This window comes from Sminthopsis crassicaudata, chromosome 2, assembly GCF_048593235.1.
Source record: "Sminthopsis crassicaudata isolate SCR6 chromosome 2, ASM4859323v1, whole genome shotgun sequence".
Taxonomy (NCBI): Eukaryota; Metazoa; Chordata; class Mammalia; order Dasyuromorphia; family Dasyuridae; genus Sminthopsis; species Sminthopsis crassicaudata.
In genome coordinates, this window is record NC_133618.1 from 600,587,159 (window position 1) to 600,609,386 (window position 22,228).

Below are 22,228 nucleotides of genomic sequence, written 5' to 3' on the forward strand. Positions count from 1 at the left end.
GAAAAGCAGCTAGAGCAGTAGCCATGTGGAGAAGAGCAGCAGTTTGGGGGAGCCCAGGTGAAAGCAAGGGTGAGGACCCAGGACTCCTGGCAGTCCCAAATCTGGGTAGCAGCCAGAGGCCTAGGTGGTGGAAGTGTAGGATCCTAGCTTCTGCTTCCACATCTAGGCTATCTACCTAGGTTGGAGGGCATTTGGTTGTAGTACTACAAAATTTGTAGTTCCTCTCAGAAAGTGAGCTGGGTCAAGAAAGGAGGAGCCTAGATTGGTTGTTTCTCCATAACTGGAAGTTCCTTTGGGGAATTGGATGGGGAGGGATAATTATTAGGCTGTGGACTAGAAATGTATTTCTTATGGGAAAAATCTATGTGGTACTTGTCATTTTTACCATCTGTCCTGCCTTCTGGAATCAATTAATAAGGAGTACCAAGGAAACACTGTGTATTAGTGTGGTATTATGATAGTATTTTTAAAAGACATGGAAAGACCTATATGAAAAATGAAAAGTGAGATCAATAAAATTGGAACTACATATTTAATAATTTCCACTATCTTGGGGAAAACAAAAAACTCAAAAGAACTCCAGATAAATCTGAAAAAAGGATTTGGAGCAAAGCACATTTTGCTTGTTAGCTGTTAATTCATTTGGTTCTACTTTGTAAAATGCTATTATTTTAAGAAAGTTTTGTTTTTCACCTTGCATTAACATCTGATTTTTAAGTGTATAACATATTTTAAAGATTTTTTTAATAACAGTAAAGATAGATATAAATTTACCTTTTCAACCCAAATCAATTCCACCTTTTTCTTTCCACTCCAACATTGATGAAATATAGAGTAACCGAAATCCACTCTGGAAATAGGCTAACTGACTCCAAAAGGCCATCGAGAGACTTTCAACTAAAATTGAAAAGCCCTACAGAGGTCTGCAAAAGAAAATAATCAAAAATTAGGATACATCAAGCAAAATACAATGTCAATATGCCTACTAAAACTGTAATTAGCATTTTTAGGTCTATCATTATTACAATGTTTTATAGAAATATTAACACTACCATCTACTGACCAAAAAATGAGATAACAGATGAAAAAAAGAACAGGTATATTTGTTCAGTATGCTTACAAGAAAGGGGGCATGTCATTTCTCTATGTTGAGGTTGGGAAAAGGATCCCAAAAGTTTGAGGTCACAGACTGGTGTTGAGAGGTATCTCAAAAGAATTTGAAGGCTTGAACCCATTTACTGGGGCAAAGTTTATTTAATTGTAACAGCATTACAAGCAGACTAAATTACAAGAGAATTTGGCGAAGAAACAGGAGCAAGGAGAAACATTTATGTAGTTCTTCGGGTTATAGATATGCTAATTTTATGGCTCAGAGTTAGGATCAAGGAATGGTCTTGGCAATTTGGTTCTCACTGACCAACAGATTATCAATACTGTTTCAGGAGTTTGGTTCCTGGGACTATCCTGAGACCAAAAGCTAGCTATCTGATAGTCAGCAATGAATTGAACAGTGGTCTCTTCTGAATCAGACATATTAATATTTTTAGACTGGGTGTGGGATTCCCTGAGGCAGATTCCAAAGCCAGAAAATTTAGAATTACTGATTTATTATTAGAACAGAAGCCCCTTAAAGTAGGAGATCTCAAAAACATTGCTCTCTTCCCTAGAAGATATATTTCATCTCTATATAAGGACGCTCCCTGTGTATAATAATAATGATGATAAAAATAACAGTAATAATAGATAGCACTTATATAGTTCCATGAAGTTTATAATTTGTTGGTGTTGAGTTCTATCTCACCAACCCATATGAGGTATTCTTGGGAACAATACTAAAGAACTAATGCCATTTCTTTCTCCAGCTCACTTTAGAGAAGAGAAATCATGGCAAACAAGGTTAAGTGACTTGCCATGGGTGACTACACAGCTTTTAAGTATCTGAGCCTAAAATTGTACTCATGAAAATGTGTTTCTCAACCAGAGCCTGAGACTCTATCCACTGTATCCTCACAACTCTTGAAAGGTAGTAGTTCTTATTATCTGTTTTACAAAAGAGGAAACCAAAGAAAACTAAAGTTAGTCAATACATATTTATTAAGTACTCAATATGTGCCAGGTACTGTGCTAACTGCTAGTGACACAAATACAACAGCACCTATATGCCCAAAGAGCTATAAAACTACATACTTTTTGATCCACTATTGCATCTGTATTCCAAAGAGATCATAAAAGGGGAAAATTGTATGTAGTAGCTCTTTTTGTAGTTGCAAGGAACTGAAATTTGAGTAGATTCCCATTAGTTGGGGAATGATTGAATAAGTTATAGCACATGGATATAATGGAATATTGTTGTTCTATAAGATATGACAAGCAGGCTGATTTCAAAAAAGACTGGAAAGACTTATAGGAACTGATGCTGAGTGAAGTGAATAGAACTGATGAGGAGAGCCCCGAAACGCTTTCTCTCTCTCTCTGACTTTGGGAATGAGATATGGGGTAAGAGCACTTGAGAAGCTCCTTGAAGGAGAAATTCTCCTTGAACCCTGCCTCCAGGAGACCTGTCACAGGAAATCAAGATAAAAGTGGTTTATCTAAGTGGGGCTAATTGAATTTGGAGCTGGAGAATTCCAATCCTACTGAATTAAAGATTAGTAGACTCATTCAGTTCTAGCTCAATCTCACCCAGCCCCCCATCAAGAGCAAACCCCAGCTTGTAGCCCAGGCTTCTATTATAAAAAGAGTCAATTTTAAGCTGTCCTTGCAAAGGACCTAATATGCTATGCCAAGGAAACTCACTCTTCCTGGCATAGCAGCAAACCTCTGTCCACTTTCAGCATTATCCTCTCTTTACCTGTCTCACCTATTTCTTTAACAAGACTTTATACCTCTCTGTCAGGATTTCTCTACTAGAATCTTTACCTCTCTGCAGGCACCTTGCCACTAAGGAATTCAATCTTTCTATTCATGCATAGTAAAGACTGATTTCCTAATGCCAAAAAAAAAGCTTCTTTTTACCAGTCCAGCTTTTCGGGTTCATAAATTCCTTTCCGAAGGACCTCTGCACCGCCAGAAGGGGGTTCCCACAACTCCTTACCTAGTGCCTAATCCTAAAGGGATTTAGGAGAGCTAAACCTCTTCATTTGGTTCCCTGAACCGGAACCTGCCACTAATCTCATCATCAAACTCTCAGACCACCAGGAACCCTAATCTCATCAGAACCAGGAAAACATAGTACACAGAATCAGTAATGGGATAATCAACTATGATGACTTGGCTCTTCTCAACAAATCAATGATTCAAAGTAATTCCAATAGACTTGGGATAGAAAATGCCATCCTCATCCAGACAGAACTATGGAGATTGAATGTGGATTGAAACATAGTAAACATAGCATTTTAACTTTTTTTTTTTCCCCTCATGATTTCTTCCCTTTTGGTCTGCTTTTTCTTGCACAACATGACAAATATGAAAATATGTTTAAAAGAATTGCACATATTTAACCTATATCTGATTGTTTGCTGTCTTGGAAAATGGAGGAGGTAAGGAATGGAGGGAGAAAAATTTGGAACACAAAGCCCTATCAAAATGAATGCTGAAAATTAACTTCAATAATCTTTTGATGATGTGAGCCATGTACACCCAGATGCTGTGAGAACTGATGGAGGATTATAACATAGCATTTTCACTCTTTTTTGTTATGGTTTGCTCTAATTTTATTTTCTCTTTCTTTTTTAAAAAACTTTTTGATTTGATTCTTCTTGTGCAGCAAGATAATTGTACAAATATGTATGCCTACTTTGGACTTAACATATATTTTTTTTTTACCATATTTAACATATATTGGATTATATGCCATCTAGGGGAGAGGATGGGGGAAATGGAGGAAAAACTGGAACAAAGTTTTTCAAGCATCAATGCTGAAAAAATTATCCTTGCATATATTTTGAAAATAAAAAACTTCAATAAAAATAATTTTTTTGCTTAAATACTTAAGAAGTGAACCTGAAAAGAATAGTAATAACTAAAGTACTATAGATATTTGTATATTGAAAATGTTTTTAAAACCAACAGGAATTGTAAATGTAAATTCATTTGATTGCCTTAACAATAAATTATTAGCTTAAAAAAAAAAAGAAAAAAAATTATTTACTTGTATTTAGAAAAATAAAATACTATTGAAAAACAATAATAAAGACAGTTCCTGCCTTCAAAGAGTTTACACCCAAACAAGGGGAAACTCTATGTAAGGGGATGATGAAAAAATCCAAAATCAGAATAGTTGGGAAAAATAACTATGCTAAGTCCCCTCCTTAAATGGAAGTACTGGAGTTCATAGCTCTGTCCTTCAGTCAGAGGATCAAATGAAAACAAGCAAAAAGGATTAATGAGATATAAGACTGAGGCAGATTTAATTCCAATGATGAATTTCCTATAGAAAACAGGCAGGTTAAAGAGGTCCAAAAAAAATCTAAAAGTATTAAGGTAGGAAATGGGAAGGTTATATTGAACCTCTTTTGTTAATGGAGGCCCTATAGGATCATGGCCTTGCTCTCTAGTCAGGTAACAGATGACTTTTTTTTTTCTGTCACACATCCAGTTCCTGCTTGAAATAAAATTTGAACAAGTCTTCCTAACTCCAGGTCTAGAGGTCTCTGTATAGTAGATGTTTAATAAATATTTTATAAATAAAAGTAATATCTATCTCCATGGTCTCTTATTTCATTTATCAAATATGATTTCTTCCTATTATTGCCAAACAACAAATACTTACCTGGCAATGACAACTACAATTTAAATGAATCTTTAAATCTTTAAGACTCTTTACACGTTTTGCACCTCACTCCAATTGTAAGATTTTTTTGGTGACCATTTTCTAGCATAAGGAAGTCTCTTCTGGGAGAAAATAGGGTTCCCCTGTTGTCCCTTGCTTTCTACAATTGGGCTGTCAAAATCAAAATCCCCTGGCTCACATGCAGTTATCACCAAGTCAAGTCCTTGTCCTACATGTAAGGACAAGGCTGTGGGCCAGATGGAGATGTTGGGGGGAAGCAACTCCTTAATAGGTACGGATTCAAAGAATAACATGTAAAACAATGGAAATCAATTCAAAGCAAATATTCATTATAAGCAATAGGGAAGAGAGGAAAGAAAATTCAGAAATAATACACCACTCTGGCATCCACCATATCCTAGAAGAAAACTCATGTATGGGTGGCCATATTTTGGGAACCAAGAGATACTTGTCTGTTCTGCAAGAAGAACATGCTCCAATATATCCTTACAAGAAAGTGGTTCTTATTCTGATTGTGACTGCTCCTCTACAACTGCCTAATTGTCTATCTGAAGTCTGGGAACCCCCAAGATTTGAGAGACTGGGAGCTGCCTATCAGAGAAAAAAACAAACAAACTGATAGCTGACAAAATACTACTTTGAGACACTGAACTGTACTAATAGTAGGTAAATATTGTCAGTATTTTCCCACAAATATATTCTATGAGCACACAGCCTTTCTTAAAGCAAGACTTTATCATGATGTACTCAAGACCTTTAAGTCTAATCTTTTAACAAAGGTTCTCAAGCACATATTCTACAAGCTACTTAGCCTGTCAAGGAGGTCTCAAATTTTATAACGCAGATACTATACAGGTCTCTATACAGATGAAGAGAATGACACAGAGAAGTTAATTCTTAACCATAACCATAGTCACACAGCTAGCAAAGAAATGTTAAAGGCAAAGTATAACCCCAGGTTTCCCTACTCTTAGATTTGTACCCCAATCATTACACTACATTGCTTCTCCTAGTAGTATTAGATGATGAAAAATTAAAATCCTTGTATTCAAAAACTTCAAAATCTTATGGGGGAATAAGAAATGTATATAAATGATTATTAAGGTAAGTTAGAATCTGATAAAGTACATAAGGAGGGTCAGACTGAAAAGAACTAGGAAGAAACATCTAACTAGAAGAAAGAACAAGAACGTTTTCAGGGAGGATGGAACCTGAACATGGAAGAGAACATAATTTCAGATGATACAGCCTGCTTGAAGGCTCTGTTCAAAAACTACCTTTTGCTGAAGGCCTTTCCTGGACCTCTAGATGCCAGAGCCTTTCCCTTTAAGGTTAGCTTCCATCTGCTCTGTTGGCACCTAATTGTTAACACGTTGTCTCCCTAATTATAATGTGAGTTCTTGAAAACAGAGCTCATTTTTGCTTTTCTTTTTATCTTCTGCATTTTATGAAGTGCCATAAAATGGTATATACTCAATAAATGTTGATTGCTATGAGAATGTATGACTGCTTATGTAAAATGCACCATGTATTTCTGATTCACTTATCTAGTTAATGGAGATGCTTTTATTAATATTTTTGAAAATGAATTTTAGTTTATCACACTTACTGAATATGTAAAATACTCAACTACAATGTAAAACTGATGAAAACTTTTGTTAAAAAAATTAAATTCTTCAACTATCAATTCAATTGATGACTCAATGACCCCCCCCCAAAAGTTAAAACTGCCTTCTGAGTTTTAGATTATAAATAAGTTGCCCACAGAACACTTTTTAAAGGGTCACATTGGCTCCTCATAAACTATCAAAAGGCAAAGCATGATATCTCAGGGCACAGAGACTGTGAAAGATTATAACAAACTATTGTCTTATACCTCCGATCTAATTCCCAGTGATTCTGAGTCATAGACTCCCTACACAGAAACTTCCTTACCAACTCCTCCCCTCCATTTCCAATCCCCATTCTTTGTCATCCATATCCCTTTTCTCTGGAAATTGTTTTGTATAAATTCTGTATTTAAATTTCTAAATTTCTATAGTTTCCCCCCAACAAAGAGAATGCAAGCATCTTGGGGACAAGGATTCTTTTGTCTTTGTCCCTCCCATACTAGACATACTATCTAGCACAATGTTTAATTAATGATTGTTGAATTGAAATGAATCTGATTTCCTCAATATAAGTATCCCTTCCACAATGTAGACAGCAATTCTTTTACATGTTAATATGGACTTACTATGAAAGAAAAATTTATCACTTTTTGGTTGATCTATTAAGAGTTCTGAATTTAGCTAAGGTGAAACTCAGAAAAAAGACCTGTAACTATACAGCCTTTCCAGTTTAGTAAGGTCTTTCAGAGTTTGCATTCTTCTAGCATATTCTTCAAAAGTTGAGCCACAATAAAGACTGGGACTAGGACATCAGGACAGTTCCACACTCAGAAATACTTGGATATAAAGAGTAAAATTGAAAACATCACCCAGTAACAAAATCGAGGGAACAAAACCCATTTGATATCACAACTTCATTGGCCTCTCCATCTCAATTACCCCATGGCTGAAAAACATTCTAGATAGCATGTTCAATTCACAGCTGGAAATTATAGGTTCTCTTTCACTGCTCCAGTAACAATTTACAATTCAAATTTAATTAGAAGAAAAAAAAAAGGCTATAGGAATAGAATATAGAAATAACTAAAAATAAAAGGAACCGTTTCAAGGACGCTTTACAGAAGTTGCACGGATCCCAGGGGAAGACCTCCTTTCTCCCTCATATTCCAAGTAACTAAATGTCAGACAACTTCTTCGAGCCTATCGATAAGTCCAGCAAGCATTTATGCATCTGAAGCCACGTATGGAGAAGCCATCTATCTTTTAATCTGCCACAAACTCAAATGTTTTCGCTGGGCAAATAAAAAGAACCGGCATTCATATGCCGCTTAAAGATTCACAAGCACTTTTACACACATCTCATTTTGTTCTCTTCACAACAGGAAATAGCATTGCTTCCACACCCAATTAGTCCCGTGTGGGGCTTACTTATACGTGGTGATTTGCACGTGGTGTCCCCCACTGGCCAGGAACTCCGACAGGGCGCTACTAGACGGTTTTTTAAACTTTCTTTGTATCCCCGGGGCTTAGCATAGAACCTGGTACACAGGAGGCGCCTACTAGGTGCTCACCGGCTTAACAATCAATTAAAAGTCCTCGCTTGGGAGGAGTGAGAGTTTCCTCCTGGCAGAAGTAGAATGGAATATTCCATAGACGCCGCCGGCTAAACAGCTTTCTTTTTTTATTCTTTATAATGAGAGTGTCACACACTCCAACCCCGGGGCCCCTGGAGCGTGGGACATTTACCTCACGCAGCGCGAGGAGTCGAGGCCGAGCGGATTCGGCAGCAGCCACCTGTTGGACCGCCCGGCATCCCCTCCTCTCTTCAGTTCGCGGCCGGCGCCGGGGATGCTCCAGCTCCTCCACCAATCTCGGCGCTCTCCAGCTGCACCGAGGCGGAGCGCAGTCCCCAGCGCCGGGTCGTGACCTTTCACATCGGCCCCCTCCCTCGGAAAGCAAGGTGAAAGGCCAGCTTCCCCGACCTCCCATCTCGGTCCCCAGGGAGGCCCCGAGCCTCCCTGACCCCCACCCCATCACACGCGCACACGCACTCGTGGCCCACCCCTCTAAGCCCCCTCTTGTTCGCCCACCTCTTGACAACCGCCTCGAACAAGCACCGTCGTCGTCTCCGTCGCCGCCGCCGCCTCCACCTCCACTGCCGTCGATGTCTTCGTCACCGTCGTCGCCGCCGCCGCAGCCGCCATGTTTGTTGTGTCTCCGCTTCCTCCCCCTCCCCCGCCCCCCTTCTCTTTTCCAGTCTCGCGTGAACGGCGGCCGCTCGCGCCCCTAGGCGCCTCAGGAGAGGGAGTGGGGAGAACTACTCCGGGAAAAAAACATCCCCGGCTTGCTTTTTTTCTCTTCTTCTCTCCTCCCCTAAATGTCCACCCCGGCCTCCCGTAGGAGCCGCGGGTGGGCGGGGGAGCGGCCGTAGTGGGTGTGTGCGGGGCGGTGCCGCCTGCCCCGCCCCTAGCCCCGCCCCCTGCCTTTCCTCCTTCCCTCCCCTCTGTCTTCCAGCTCGCTCGAGGCCGCGGGTGCTGACCCGGAGCCGGGGTTCAGTCTCACCGGAGGGGACCGAGATGGAGCCGACCGCGGCGCAGCTCCTGCGCTTCGGAGGATGTGGCTTGGTAAGTGCCCCCTGCCGTGCGAGGAGGGGACGTGGGTCACCGTTACTTTAGCTCCACCGCCCCGGAGTAACGGACTCCCGATGCAGAGCGCGCCGCCCGGGGCCCTATGTCCTTAGTCCTGCTCTCTCCCCTCGGCTGGAGCTGCCTCCTCCCCCCCGACCCCAGACCCCCACCCCCATGCCTAGAAGCGGCCCTTCATCCCGCGTCACGACCGCTCAGCCGCCGCAACCCCACGACCTCCCCACTCCCACAATCCACCTTTTCCCCTCACAACACCCCCAGAGAACACCGAGCCGCCCCAAATTCGGGGGATACTCCCAAAACCACAAACTGTCTCCCCACCAAAATAGAAAAATACTTTCTCCCTCAAAACACCTCATCACACCTCCTCCCTTCCCCTCTGGCCACCAACTCCTCTTCCTCCCCAAATACTCCCCCGGCAAATGCCCGAGCCCTCTAGCACCTTCTGTACCGGGGCCTGCACCGTCCCTCCCCGCAGTCCCAGCCGCGAGGCTCGGCGCCTTTGCCTCTGCGAACCCGGGCCAGGCTGGATCTTTGGATGCGCTCTTGCATGTTTGTACGCAATTGCAGGCGCAGTGTTTGTGAGTGATCTGCGGAATAAGGGAGGACTGAGAGTTATTTCTGAGTCACTTCAGTTTTTGCACTCAAGCGCACTCACCACAACCAGAGCCTGGAGTTTTCACAGTGGTTTAAAAATGGTTGTTTAGCAATAAACCCAGTTAGGATGGGTGCTTTTGGGAACACTTCTCCTTCTTCCAGCCATCCTGTTATTTACAGGGAAGAGAAAGAGCTTCCTCCTTCTTTTCACAAGGTAAAAAATCCGTTTTACTTTTAAGACGGTGAAATTGATGCCTGCACTTCCTAAAGGAAGCCCTCTGATTACTGGCACTTCGCCGCCCCCTTTTTTCTCAGATGGCTTCTTCAGTCCCTCTCAAATGAGGTTCCGTCTTCTTTCACGGGCCAGAGTATTTGATTTCCCACGTCTTTCCAGCAACATATTTTCCACTCACGCTGGCAACTCGTCCTAGAGTCTGGGAGGACTGTGTTGGAATCTCGTTTGGCATTTTCTGGCCTTTCTAACAGTGTAGTCTCTCCCCCCTCCAATTCTTCATCTTTGGACTTGAACTCTAAAACTCCTTTCAGCTCTGGGTCTTAACTTCCTTATTTGTAATACATTTCCTTATTTGGAGAATATTTGCATTACTTGCACTTGCCTTCCAAGCACTTTCAAGGAATTGTTGTGTGAGACTTTAAAAAGAGGTACAGTAAATATGAATCACTCCAGAGTGTTAAATTCCTCGCTTAACCTCTGGAGACCTGCCCTCTCCCTAACTTGCATATTGTAGAAGGCACCACTTTATTCCCAGGTTCCTAACTCTCCGTGTTATTTTTAGATACTTCCTTTCTACCACACCTCATCCGTGTAGCCTTGTGGCATTATTTCTGAGATCTCTTCCAAAAGTCTATTGTAATTCAGTTGTATCGACTCTTAATACCTTTTGAGATTTTCTTGGCAAAGACCCTGGGGTGATTTGCTATTTCCTTCTCCAGCTCATTTTTCAGGCTTGATTAACACCAGGGTTACATAACTACTAAGGATCTGAGGCCAGGTTTGAATTCATGAAAATGAGTCTGGCACTTCATCACCAAGGTCCCACCATCTGTCTCTAACACCGTAGTTTAGACCTTCATTACCCGTGGTCTTCAGTAGCCTTCTGTCTGGTAAAACTATTAAAAGTGATTTGCCCATTGTTAGTAAGTGATAGCTTGAGATTGGAACTCAGATTCTGTAACTTCAAATTCAATGCTTTTACTATGCCTCTGTCAAGGAGACCTAAGGTTAAATTCTTCTGTTAAAGCAGTTGTTTCACCTTGAATTACTTAATTCAACAAACCTGTTAATATTTAGTAGCAGAAGAATTAATTGCCTACTGGCATTGTTCAAAGAAGTTTCCTCACCTTAGAGCTCGCCGTGCTGATAAAAATCACACTGGCAATCTGTCTTTTTATTTGCTGAAAATTAAAGACCTTGCTTCCTTTGTACCTGGTAGAATAGAATTTGACCAGCCTTTCCAAAATAAACTAATTTCCTCAGCTAAGGAATTCAAACTGTCGTTCCTATGTAGTCATGTCTTTTGATGCCATCTAGTATTTAAGCTAGGGAGCAAAGCCATTTTTCAGAAAGTATCCAAATTTAAGTAATTAATCTGCTTAAGAAAGTCTTTTGGCTTTTCAGCATATGTTGGAACTTAGATAGGGGCACTTCGAAGAGATGTGAACTTTCCTTCATTGTAATGTTAATTGATTCCTTAATTATAATGCAATTGTTACTGCTTTATTTGGTTGAGGGTAAGCAAAAGATTTGAACAGCTGTCTTTTCTTTAAAGCTTGGTATTACAATATGAGTGAGCCAGTGTAATACTGTTCTTTGATAGTTTTCCACTTCTCACTATTTTCAAACAATATACAGGTATTTATTTTCTGTGTTCTAATTCTATGGTTAGTATTCTCTTAAGCATCCATTTCTCCTTTTTCTTTCACATATAAGAAATTTTTAAGTCATACATCATTATAGTATAGCTAGTACAACTGTGTTGTTTCCTTATCTATAAAATGGGCTGGAGAAGGAAATGGCAAACCACTCTAGTGTATTTGCCAAGAAAAATCCTAAATGGAGTCATGAAGAGTCAGGTATAACTGAACCAATTTAACAACAGCCAGTTAGTAAGTGTCTGAGGCCAGTTTTGAATACAAGTCTTTCTGACTTCAGTCCCATCACTTTATGTACTACCCCACATAGCTACCCTTTATCAGCACTTGTATACCAACAAGTTATTGAAAAGTACCTCACTTCTCCATTATTTTCCTTTAAAAGATAACCCAGGAACCATAATTTTGATGCTGTTTCTATATTCTTTCTCTTCATCCTTGTGGCCTTTTCTTCCCTGCTTTTTCTTTCTTATTATTCTTATCTATGCTCCTATTTTCCAATTATGTTAGCCACAGGGCTTGTTTTTCATAACTAACATAATGAACATGATACAATATTATAATACTTTAGAATAAAGGGAACCTTCTTGGAAATCTTAAAACTCCTGCCCTTCAAGATTGGTCCTGAGGTTAGCCCCTCACATGTTCAGTTTTCTAAATATTAGGGATTTAAGGTTTGACAGTTGTTAGAGCATTAGAGATTTAGGTCCACATCATGTCTCATGTGACTATGGGCAAATTATGTCATATCCCCGAGCCTCAAGTTATTCATTTATAAAATGGGGATAATAATACTTAGACTACCCACATTACAGCTTTTTGTGTAAAGAAAACTGTAAAACTTAAAACTCTATAAATATCTGAACTCTTATTGTTTATATAGAAAAGGCATTATTTGTCATTGCTGGAGAAATTCAGCTGTATTGACAGCTCTTCTTGCATATACTTCATTGATTAGAAAAGAGAGTGAAGGTGATAACTTTGTCAAACTGTTTCTCACTTAAGTCCAATTTACTCAAAAGTCAAGACATCACCCTGTGATGTCATTGGTTCTCTTTGAAAACGAAGGATCAATAACCACAGTAACTGGGAAGACAACTTGTATATATATTGGTATATGCTTAGGTTCTCTACCCATTCTCCCAACCCATAATTAAATTAACAAGTTGAGTTCCCAGAATTCAACTATTAACTCTCTTCAGGGTTTTAAGGATGACTGTAATAGGCTTGGGAAGGGAAATTCCTTTTAACTATTGCTTATAAGCTTTTATTTAGTCCCCAATATCAATTACATATCATTTCCCCACTCTCCATTGATCAGCTAACATCAGCTTTTACAAAGGGATATATACTTGAGAAGATAAATAACTGAAATACAAAAATCTCTAAAACAGTAGTCCTTCCTCTTTGTCCTTGGAGAAAGTAGTGACTACCAAACATTCCCTGTTACCAAACTGGCTTCTCGGTGGTACATAGCCTAAGGACAAGTTGTCCCTTTGGTTACAAGGCATGGTGTTTTGGTTGGTGGATCAAGTTACTCCAAGACAAACTCAGGCAGATCTGTTCTCACAGCTGGCTGTTCCCTTAACTCAGCTGCTACAATTACTAGCAGTCTCTATTGTGGATACCAATTTCTAGACCCCTCAGGTATCTTCTATCTTTTAGAAATCCACAGTATTGTTACTTTGTCTATTCCATCTCTAATATTCCTTCACCAACAGTTAGGCAGAAATACACATAACAGACAGCAGCAGAGGTGGCATTTATGTTCTTTCGCCATATAATGTCCAGGTGGAATAATAGTAAACTGGGGCTAGCAAACCACTGCTGTCACCTTGATGGGGGTATGAAACTATGTTCCTTTTAATCTGTAAAATTATCACTCTGAAATTGTATCCCCTTTTGATCTCAGAGATCAGGGTCTCCCAGGCTACGTGGAGTTTGTGTTTCTCAGTCTGGCCTTTTCTAAGGCAAATCACCCCATTGATCTTTTGGGGACTCAGACCCTTTTCAGAAAATTCCAAATTCCAGAAGCTTTCAAAAAGTGATTATCATTCATTTGGAGACCTTAGGCCTGGGAACTTTGGCTTTTTTTTCGATCTGAAACAGGAGCTTCAAGATTCCCTATTAAAGGATTTTTCTAAACTTGCCTCTTTGCAAAATGTCCAAAGCAGGACTATGCCTTGCCCCTTGATATAGCTGCCTGTCAGGACTCTGCCCACTGAGAAGACATTCTCTTCTCAATGCCAGCCTCCATTTCCCTAATAGGACTTTGCCACTATGAAATTAGTCTCTTAGAAAAGCTGACTTCTCATACAACAATAAACTTTGATTTTTGCCACCTAAAACTTTTCGGGTTCGTGAATTCTTTCATGAAGGACCTGCACCGACCAAAAGGGGATTTTCACAACTCTCTGACTGTCGCTAGAACTCCATCCTCCTCACCCAGAGATTTAGATCATATTTCTTCTATATGGTGTGATCAGCAAAATCACATTTTGAGGAAGTATTCCTCAATTTGGTACTTATTATATGCTGCTTTGTATTGTTACTTAAGTGTTTTCATTTATATGTATCTTGTCTTCCCAGTTTGATAATGTAGTCCTAGATAGAGGGCAACACATTTTGTATTTCTTTTTTCTTAATATATTCTTAGTATGTAGCAGATATTTGTTAATTGGGACAAAATTATCTGGGAGAAAAAAATCCAAATCATATAACATTTTGTTGTCATTGTTTAGTTGTTCAATGATGTCTGAGTTTACTGGCAAAGATGGTGGGAGTTCCATTTTGTTCCCATTTTAGAAACGAGGAGTTGGGGCAAATAAGGGTTAAGTCACTTTCCTAGGGTCACACAGCTAGGAAATGTCCGAGACCAGATTTGAACTCTCTTCCTCTATACTCCAGGCCCATTACTCTATCCACTACAATATTTAGTCTACCCCAATCTGTCATCCTGAATATTTTAATTAAATATAGCAACCCACATTACAAAGAAATAAAAGGGGGAGTGAATAGGATAAGGCAGGGTATAGAAGAATGTATAGATTAAGGAGAGTGGGATAAAGTGTGTACATTGAAAGAAATAGTATAAAGAAGGAGGGAAAGGGTGAGGGAAGAAGATAAGGTATGGAGGGAGAAGTTAAGTACTAGTAAGTCATGTTAATGGGTAGAATTGGAAGAGTTAGCAGGAATAGGAAACCAAATATACACAAATACAATAACAATGCTCAGGAATAGAATTAATTAGGAAAAAAAGCAAAGGTTATCACTGATCTTAACATTAAAAAAAAAGATTCAATCAAGACAGATCTACATTATATGTCAGTCATATTAGTATTATTTTAGATGTATGTGTGTATGTGTATTTATAAATGTGGGTGTATATATGTACATGTGAATTCACATAAAAATAACTGTGCTTAACTGTATCCTGCTTGGAAGAGGGGGGAGGAGGAGAGGGGAGGGAATAAAAAAGTGCACAACAGAAAATAAAAGAAAACTTATTTGGAAGCAAAGAAAAGATGGAGAATTGTGAGTACAATGTCTTCTGTTATTGTATTCTTGAAATGAAAATTTATTGTTGCATATTTTGAATCCTCATTCTGCTGGTGCATATAGAAAAGTGTTTTTCTATTTTGTTTTTCTTATTTTCCTATGTTCTTTACATATTTTCTTATTTTGTTATTTATTACTTAAATTTTATATATACACGCATGCATATATGTATGTCTGTATATATAGATAGAGAGATATCAACCTGCAATTGTTTTTCCACTACACACTTGAATAGCTCCTGAAGGCATCACTTTATTGTCTTATCCAAGGTCATGCTGGTATTTAAGTTCAAAATTGAAGTTTGAACTCAGATTGTTTTACATCAAACTCATTGTATTTTTTTTTTATTTCAGAAGAATAAAATCGTCATTGTCATCAAAATATGCAAGAAAGCAGGGAAATATTTTTATTTTTAAATTTTTTTCTAAATTACAGCTTTTTATTGACAGAATATATGCATGGGTAATTTTTCAACATTGTCCCTTGCACTCACTTCTGTTCCAACTTTTCCCTTCCCTCCCTCCCTCCATTCCTTCCTCTAGATGGCAGGCAGTCTCACACATGTTAAACATGTTAAAGTATATCTTAGATACAATATATGTGTGCAGAACTGTACAATTCTCTTATTGCACAGGAACAATCGGATTTAGAAGGTAAAAATAACCTGGGGAAAAAACAAAAATGCAAGTAGTTCATATTCATTTCCCAGTGTTCCTTCTCTAAGTGTAGCTGATTCTGTCTATCATTGATCAATTGGAACTGAATTGGATCTTCTCTTTGTCGAAGATAACCACTTCCTTCAGAATACATCCTCATACAATGTTGTTGTTGAAGTGTATAATGATCTCCTGGTTCTGCTCATTTTACTCAGCATCAGTTGATGTAAGTCTCTCGAAGCCTCTCTGTATTCATCCTGCTGGTCATTTCTTACACAACAATAATATTTCATAACATTCATATACCACAATTTACCCAACCATTCTCTAATTGATGGGCATCCATTCAATTTCCAATTTCTAGCCACTACAAAAAGGACTGCTACAAACATTTTGGCACATACAGGTCCCTTTCCCTTCTTTAATATCTCTTTGGGATATAAGCAGAGAAATATTTTTAAATAAAATGTTATTACAAAAGGGCAAAATTTTAAAACTTATTTCCTGAAAAACTAACTTATTTTAGAAAATTTTATTTACCAATGATTAAATATCGCATCATCATATTTAGACTCTAGTAGAAAGCAAAAGATGGACAGAAAAAGTTTAATATTTTTCAGCTATGAGTTAAAATAGTAATTTGAGTAAAAATTAAAAAGTGATTCTAGTTTGTATTTCTCTTTAAAAGATAATAACAAAAATTCTATATTTTACCTCCTCATTGCTGTGTTGAGAAATAGTCTAGTCAAGGAGAGGAAAACGTATTCCCTAAGGAAAAGCATAGTTAAATTGCTTTGATATACTCTTTAAGAATTCTTATTTGTGTGTGTTTTTTTTTTCCCCCATGGGGGTGCCTTCAGCTAAGAAGAAACTTCCTGACATGCCCATCCTCTTGGAGAACTCCTCGTTTCTTAAAATCTTCCCAATCAGAAGCTTTATATAACATACCAAATAATGGGGCAATATTTGCTCCACTTCAAACATTTACAGAAGAGGAAATGATGATTAAAAACATGGGTAAATATTTACTTTTAAACTTTTTGTTACATAAGTTAATTTTATAATTAAACTTTGTACAGTATTACTAACAGTTATATGAACAAAAATTAATTTTCCCCTCAGAATTGAAATTAATCTGATGGTCCCAGGCTTATAGTCAATAATATGCTATTATCAGGTTACATAGCAAAGGTTTATTGGGATATATTCTGAAATCAGAGGTTATGTTTCCAATTAGTTTATTGGAGTTCTCAATCTCAAAATCTCCATGGGGAAAGTTTGCCAATAGGTGCATTTTTTTCCTTCTTTGATTCTCTTTAACATGGCAATGTGTTTTTTGAAAGAGGTGAATTTTGAGAGCAATAAAATTAGAAATTATTTGCCCTTTTTATATTGTGAAATTTCATGTTATAATTGGAATTTTCTTCCATTTCCACCACTTTGTATCATGATTTCTTTTAGTCAAAATGAAACTGTATCAAGCAATCAGCAGCCATTATTAAGCATCTGCAATGTACCCGGCACTGGAGTTGACTCTGGAATGCAGATACAAAAGTAATAGACCCTGCTCTTGAGTTATGAGAGAATATAGCATATTCACAGATAAATTAATACAGGATAATATAAATAAATATATAGAATTAGAAGGGAAAGGGAAAGGAAACGTAAAAGGGAACTCGAAGTGCCTCATAAAGGAGGCAATATTTGAGCTGAGTCTTGATAGAGGCTGGTTGTGCCACAAGGTAAGGATAAGGAAGAAGAACTTTGCAAGAATGAGAAACAGCCTATGGAAAACCACAGAAGACAGAAACGGAATGTTGGATTCAGGGAACGGTATATAAATCATTTTCAACTCTCCACTCTCTAGGCTTGAATTGTATAGTCAATGATAGTATATGTCAAATAGAAGTCTGTATTTTATCCAAAAGGCAATGGAAAACTATTGAATCTTCTTGTGAAGGAAGGCAATATAGCCAGATCTTTGTTTTCATAATATCAGTTTTTCAGCTATATAGAGGGTGGATTGGAAACAGGTGACCAACTTGGGGGGCTGTTTTAGTAGTCCAAATTAAAGGTGACAAATGTCTGAACTAGAGTGGTTATGGTATGAAAAAATAGAAGAGTATGGAGCTCTTGAAGTGAATGAATTGATGAAACTTAGCAACTAAGATATGAAGGGAAAGTAAAAGTTAAGACCTGCAGGTGATTCCTAGTTACAAGCTGGGGAGGTGACTGAAATAATCTTCAACAGAAAGATATTAGGAAAAAGGATGAGTTTGGAGAAAATAGTAAGTTCTTCTTAGGTGTGTTTAGTTTGAAATGCCTGTGGGACATGCAGGTGGAAATGTCCAATAAATAATTGATGATGCAAGACTGTAGCTTAAGAGAGAAAACCAGATATGTAGATTTGGGAATCATCTACATAGAAGTGATAGCTGAACCCCTATGGGAAATGATGAAAGTGACCACTGAGGGAGAGACATGGAAAGGGGCCAGGACAGAGTCCTAGGATACACCCAAATATAGGTGATGGGACATGGATGATGATCCTACAGAAGAAACTAAGAGAGTTTGATCTGATGGGCTGCAGAGTAGTGACATGTGAACAACAAAAGAATAGCATATACAGGAGAAAGTAGCCAGCAGTAAAAAAGTACAAAATACTTTCCCTTTAAATGTTTTGGGGAAACCCTTTCTGATGCTTGAACATGGGACATAACAAAGAAGCAGCAGTGCCCAAGAGCTGTCCGTGAATAGAATCATCCCAGAGTTCCTTCAGTAACTTGCAGGGAAGGAAAGGGAGAAGAGCCCAGGTAAGACTTTTTTTAGTCAGGGTAATTAAATGGGCCAACACATCAAAGGACTGAGCCAGGAGACTGATGACAGAGTTAAATGTCTGTTCTGATTATAGTCCTCTTCTCCATTTGAAAGTTTGCCTCCATGATAAGATCAACACCTGCTATAACCATCCAGAGGTGATAAAATTGCATTCCTCAGTGTGCGGACTCAGGTAACAGCAAATGCACAAATTTACTGACCATGCTGTGGGAGGAAAATATCCATAAAACAAAAATCAGAGATTGTTAAGGACCATGCCTAGGTGAAGGGGCAGGGCAGTTCTCCAAGAGCCTCCACAGCTATCGATGATAACATCTGATAGAGTTGCAAAGCAGCCTTTACTGACACAGGTGTTGCTTGTGGACTGGGAATGAGATAAATTGGAGGCAGAGGGAAGAGGAGAGAGGTCAGACAACTAAACAGCCTCTCAGTAGAGAAAGCAGAGAACAACTGCCTTGTATCATCGTCATCCTCTCACATGAAGAGATCCATTCTACAGGTTTGAGTTAGATCTCCAGCAGCCACTAGCAGGTAGTTCCTGTATCACAACACCTCTCCCACTAGTATTTAATTCATCCAGATAATGCATTATACTCTTATATTGATAATTAAGTCTCTCAAGAGATGAGTAGATTTTTTTTTTCCCTCCTTACAGTTAAAAAATTTGCAGAGAAACAAATTGCTCCTTTCGTGGCAGTAATGGATGAAAATTCACAAATGGAAAAATCAGTAATAGAAGGATTATTTCAACAAGGGGTATGTATATACACATATACACATACACACTACATGTGAATATGTATATATTTCATATTTCTGCTTCAAAGCTAAATTTATTCCATTGTGAAAATACATGCATATTTTTAAAATTGGGAAACTTAACAATTGTCTACTTAACATTGCATTTCTTAGCTAAAATTGTTTTCATTCTCCTTCAGCCCAAGATCCTGCTTTATATTTTATTATCAACAAAAACTTTAAAAATCAAAATCATCTTGTGAGTAGAAATACTTCTGCACTATAAATATGCAACTGAAAGAGAACGGTTATAATTTCTTTAAGTATTTTCTGAGGAGATTTTTAGATATTGGAGATTCTTTTATTACCCTAATAAAGTAGTATACAGACAGTTCTCTCTTTATGTAAATTCATATTACATAAATTCAATTCTGTGTAAAAGAATTCTGAAAGAAATCTGCATTCCAAAAAAAAAAAAAATCTGTTAATTTCATCATACTGGGCTTTCTTTCTCTTTATTTCTACTCCTGCTTCCACAGCCTCTTCCATTCCCCCAGTAAAAACCCTAAAATAAAAACTCCTTCAAATGAAAGTAGATTGTACATGAGAGACAGAGACTGTCTCTGGGGACTTGACTCTCTCTGCCCACCTGTCCCACGTGTCTGTCTTCCATCTGTCAGTACTTGGTGACTACCTATGATCCTATGTTTTCCTTATCATCTCCTGTCCATGTCTGCCCCCAAGGTGTCTGCTATCTTCTTGTGTTTAGTTGTGGTTAGGCCCCCATGTAAGTGGTCTGTTCCTGCTTGTTCCTCCTCCTATTCTTACATCTCTCTCACTGAACTCCATGTGCCCTTGAATGGTGTGCAGGCCTCCTCCTTTCTTTTTTCCTCCCTCCCTTCCCTACATCTATCATGTAAAACTAGAACTCTGTTTATTTTTTTGTCTCTTACATGAGTCATTGATCAGTCTCATGAATCCATTTTTTGCTAGCACATGAGAATAGTCAAAGCAAGTAATGCTATAGAAATTTCTCAGTATAGATCAGTGGAGTTCACATCTAGAGCAGAACTATCATCCTAGTTGTTTTGGCAAGTTTTGCAGACCTTATGTCGGAAGAACTAGCAATGCTTTTATAAGTAACATATAAAAGTTGTGCCATTTCGATTTGTTACATCAATTATTTTGAGAAAATAGGGGTCAGACTTTTCATATCTGCCTTGGTCCTCAAATATTCAATAGGAAAATTGTAAAGCATCAAAAGCTCTATTAAAGTGAAGAATTCATTGTGTAGAACGATGGTTTTGCCATAAAATCAACATCTAAATGGAATGTTCCTTCATACTGACCTGCCACCTTAATTTTTTTCTATAGTATATAAGATTATAATATATTATTAGTATAACCATTTCCATTATAATTGATCATAAATTAAATATAATAAATTACTGTCAGTAAATTCCCAAGGGGAATTTTCCTTTATCCCTTTTTTCTCCTTTGATAAATAATTCCAGGATTAAATATAAAAAAGTATGCATCATATCTTCTATATATTAATTTAATTATAATTAATTAAGATTATTAGTAGATTTTGTTTTAACATTGTAGTCCTATCAAACCTAATCAACAAATGATAATTTAGAAAACAGTTTGTTTCTACTTTGATTTGTGCTGAGAATATTGAACAACCTTATTCCAAAACCTAATAGCTCAAATACTCATATTTTTCATCTAAATCATTATAATAACTTCATTTTTAGTTTTAAGTATTTGGAAATGCTGGGTTAATTACTTTTATCAATATTTTCATGTGTCCTGCAAGCTTTCCTTAGATATTTCAGTCTTCAGGAATTTACTGTGAATTTTTCTGGATCTATTGACATTTGATGTAATTTTACATTCATTTTTTATATCCACTATCCCAAATTAGTTTGTCCTTTGAGAAGTATGCTTCTTTTCTTTAAAAAAAAAAAAAAAGAAAAGAAAAAGAAAAGAGAGAATATGCTTCTTTTCCTTTTTATCCCCAGTACATTATTTCTTTATGTGGTTCCTTTTAGCCAGTAAGAATTCAATAAATGTTTCTTGGTGATATCTTCACCTACCTCAAACATATATCGTATATGAGTTAAGGTAACACAATCAGCTTTGATGTTGGCTTAAGTTTCAATCTACCTTATATAAGGTTTTCTTCTTATATAAAGACACTATTATCTTTACTTTTAAGAATGCTATCATACTTGGGTGTTTTGAATATATGTAGATAGAATAGTTAGATTTGAGTTGAGTATAATGGGATATTTTAAAAAGATAAACTTGGTAGGGAGAGGTAAATAGAGCAATCATCTCACATAGTAAGACATAACTGGAAAAACTGTTATAGTGATAACAGGTGGCAGTGGAAGATTAGTAGTGCTAGAACCTTGTTCTCAGCTGAACTGGATTAGAGAGAGAATAATATATATCTAGAAGCGTATAAAAGTATTCTAAATTTATAAAAAGAATAGGAGGTTGAGGAGACAGGGTATGGGAGAGATTTTTAGAGAGATGTATAGATCAAGAAGTGGGAAGGTGAGAAGGACAGTAGTGAGGAAAAATAGGATAGAGGGAAATATACATCTAGTAATTATAATTTTAAATGTTAATGGAATATAGTCACCTATAAAACAGAAACAGATAGAATGGATTAAAAATCCAACAATATGTTTCTCCCAAGAGGCACATCACAGAATTAAAATAAAGGGCTGCAGCAGAATTTATTATGCATCAGCTGAGTTTAAAAAAAAAAAAAAAAAAAAGCAAGGGTAGCAGTCATGATTTGGGACATAATTAAAGCTAAAATAGACGTATAATCAAAAAGAGAAAAACAGGGAAACTACACTATTATAAAAGTTATCATAGAAA

The 22,228-nt window shown here is 37.7% G+C and overlaps 2 protein-coding genes across 6 annotated transcripts in view; one reads left to right on the forward strand and one right to left on the reverse strand.

Annotated features, from left to right (window-relative positions):
- The window catches only part of IKZF5 (IKAROS family zinc finger 5), a 35,276-nt gene extending 26,436 nt beyond the window's left edge, over nt 1-8,840 (reverse strand). The window contains exons 1-2 of one of the 5 annotated variants that reach the window (XM_074295791.1): nt 8,493-8,840; nt 775-923 (exon numbers count right to left, since the gene is read on the reverse strand). The gene's annotated coding sequence lies outside the window, so the exon portion shown is untranslated. Of the gene's footprint in view, nt 1-751; nt 924-8,148; nt 8,288-8,492 lie in introns of those variants that run through there. The other 4 variants (XM_074295796.1, XM_074295795.1, XM_074295794.1 and 1 more) reach the window with 4 other exon arrangements.
- Nucleotides 8,821-22,228, forward strand: part of ACADSB (acyl-CoA dehydrogenase short/branched chain) — a 46,570-nt gene continuing 33,162 nt past the window's right edge. The window contains exons 1-3 of the mRNA XM_074295800.1: nt 8,821-9,026; nt 16,612-16,768; nt 19,245-19,345. Coding sequence (XP_074151901.1) covers nt 8,979-9,026; nt 16,612-16,768; nt 19,245-19,345 — 306 coding nt within the window. The 5' untranslated portion in view covers nt 8,821-8,978. The remainder of the gene's footprint in view (nt 9,027-16,611; nt 16,769-19,244; nt 19,346-22,228) is intronic.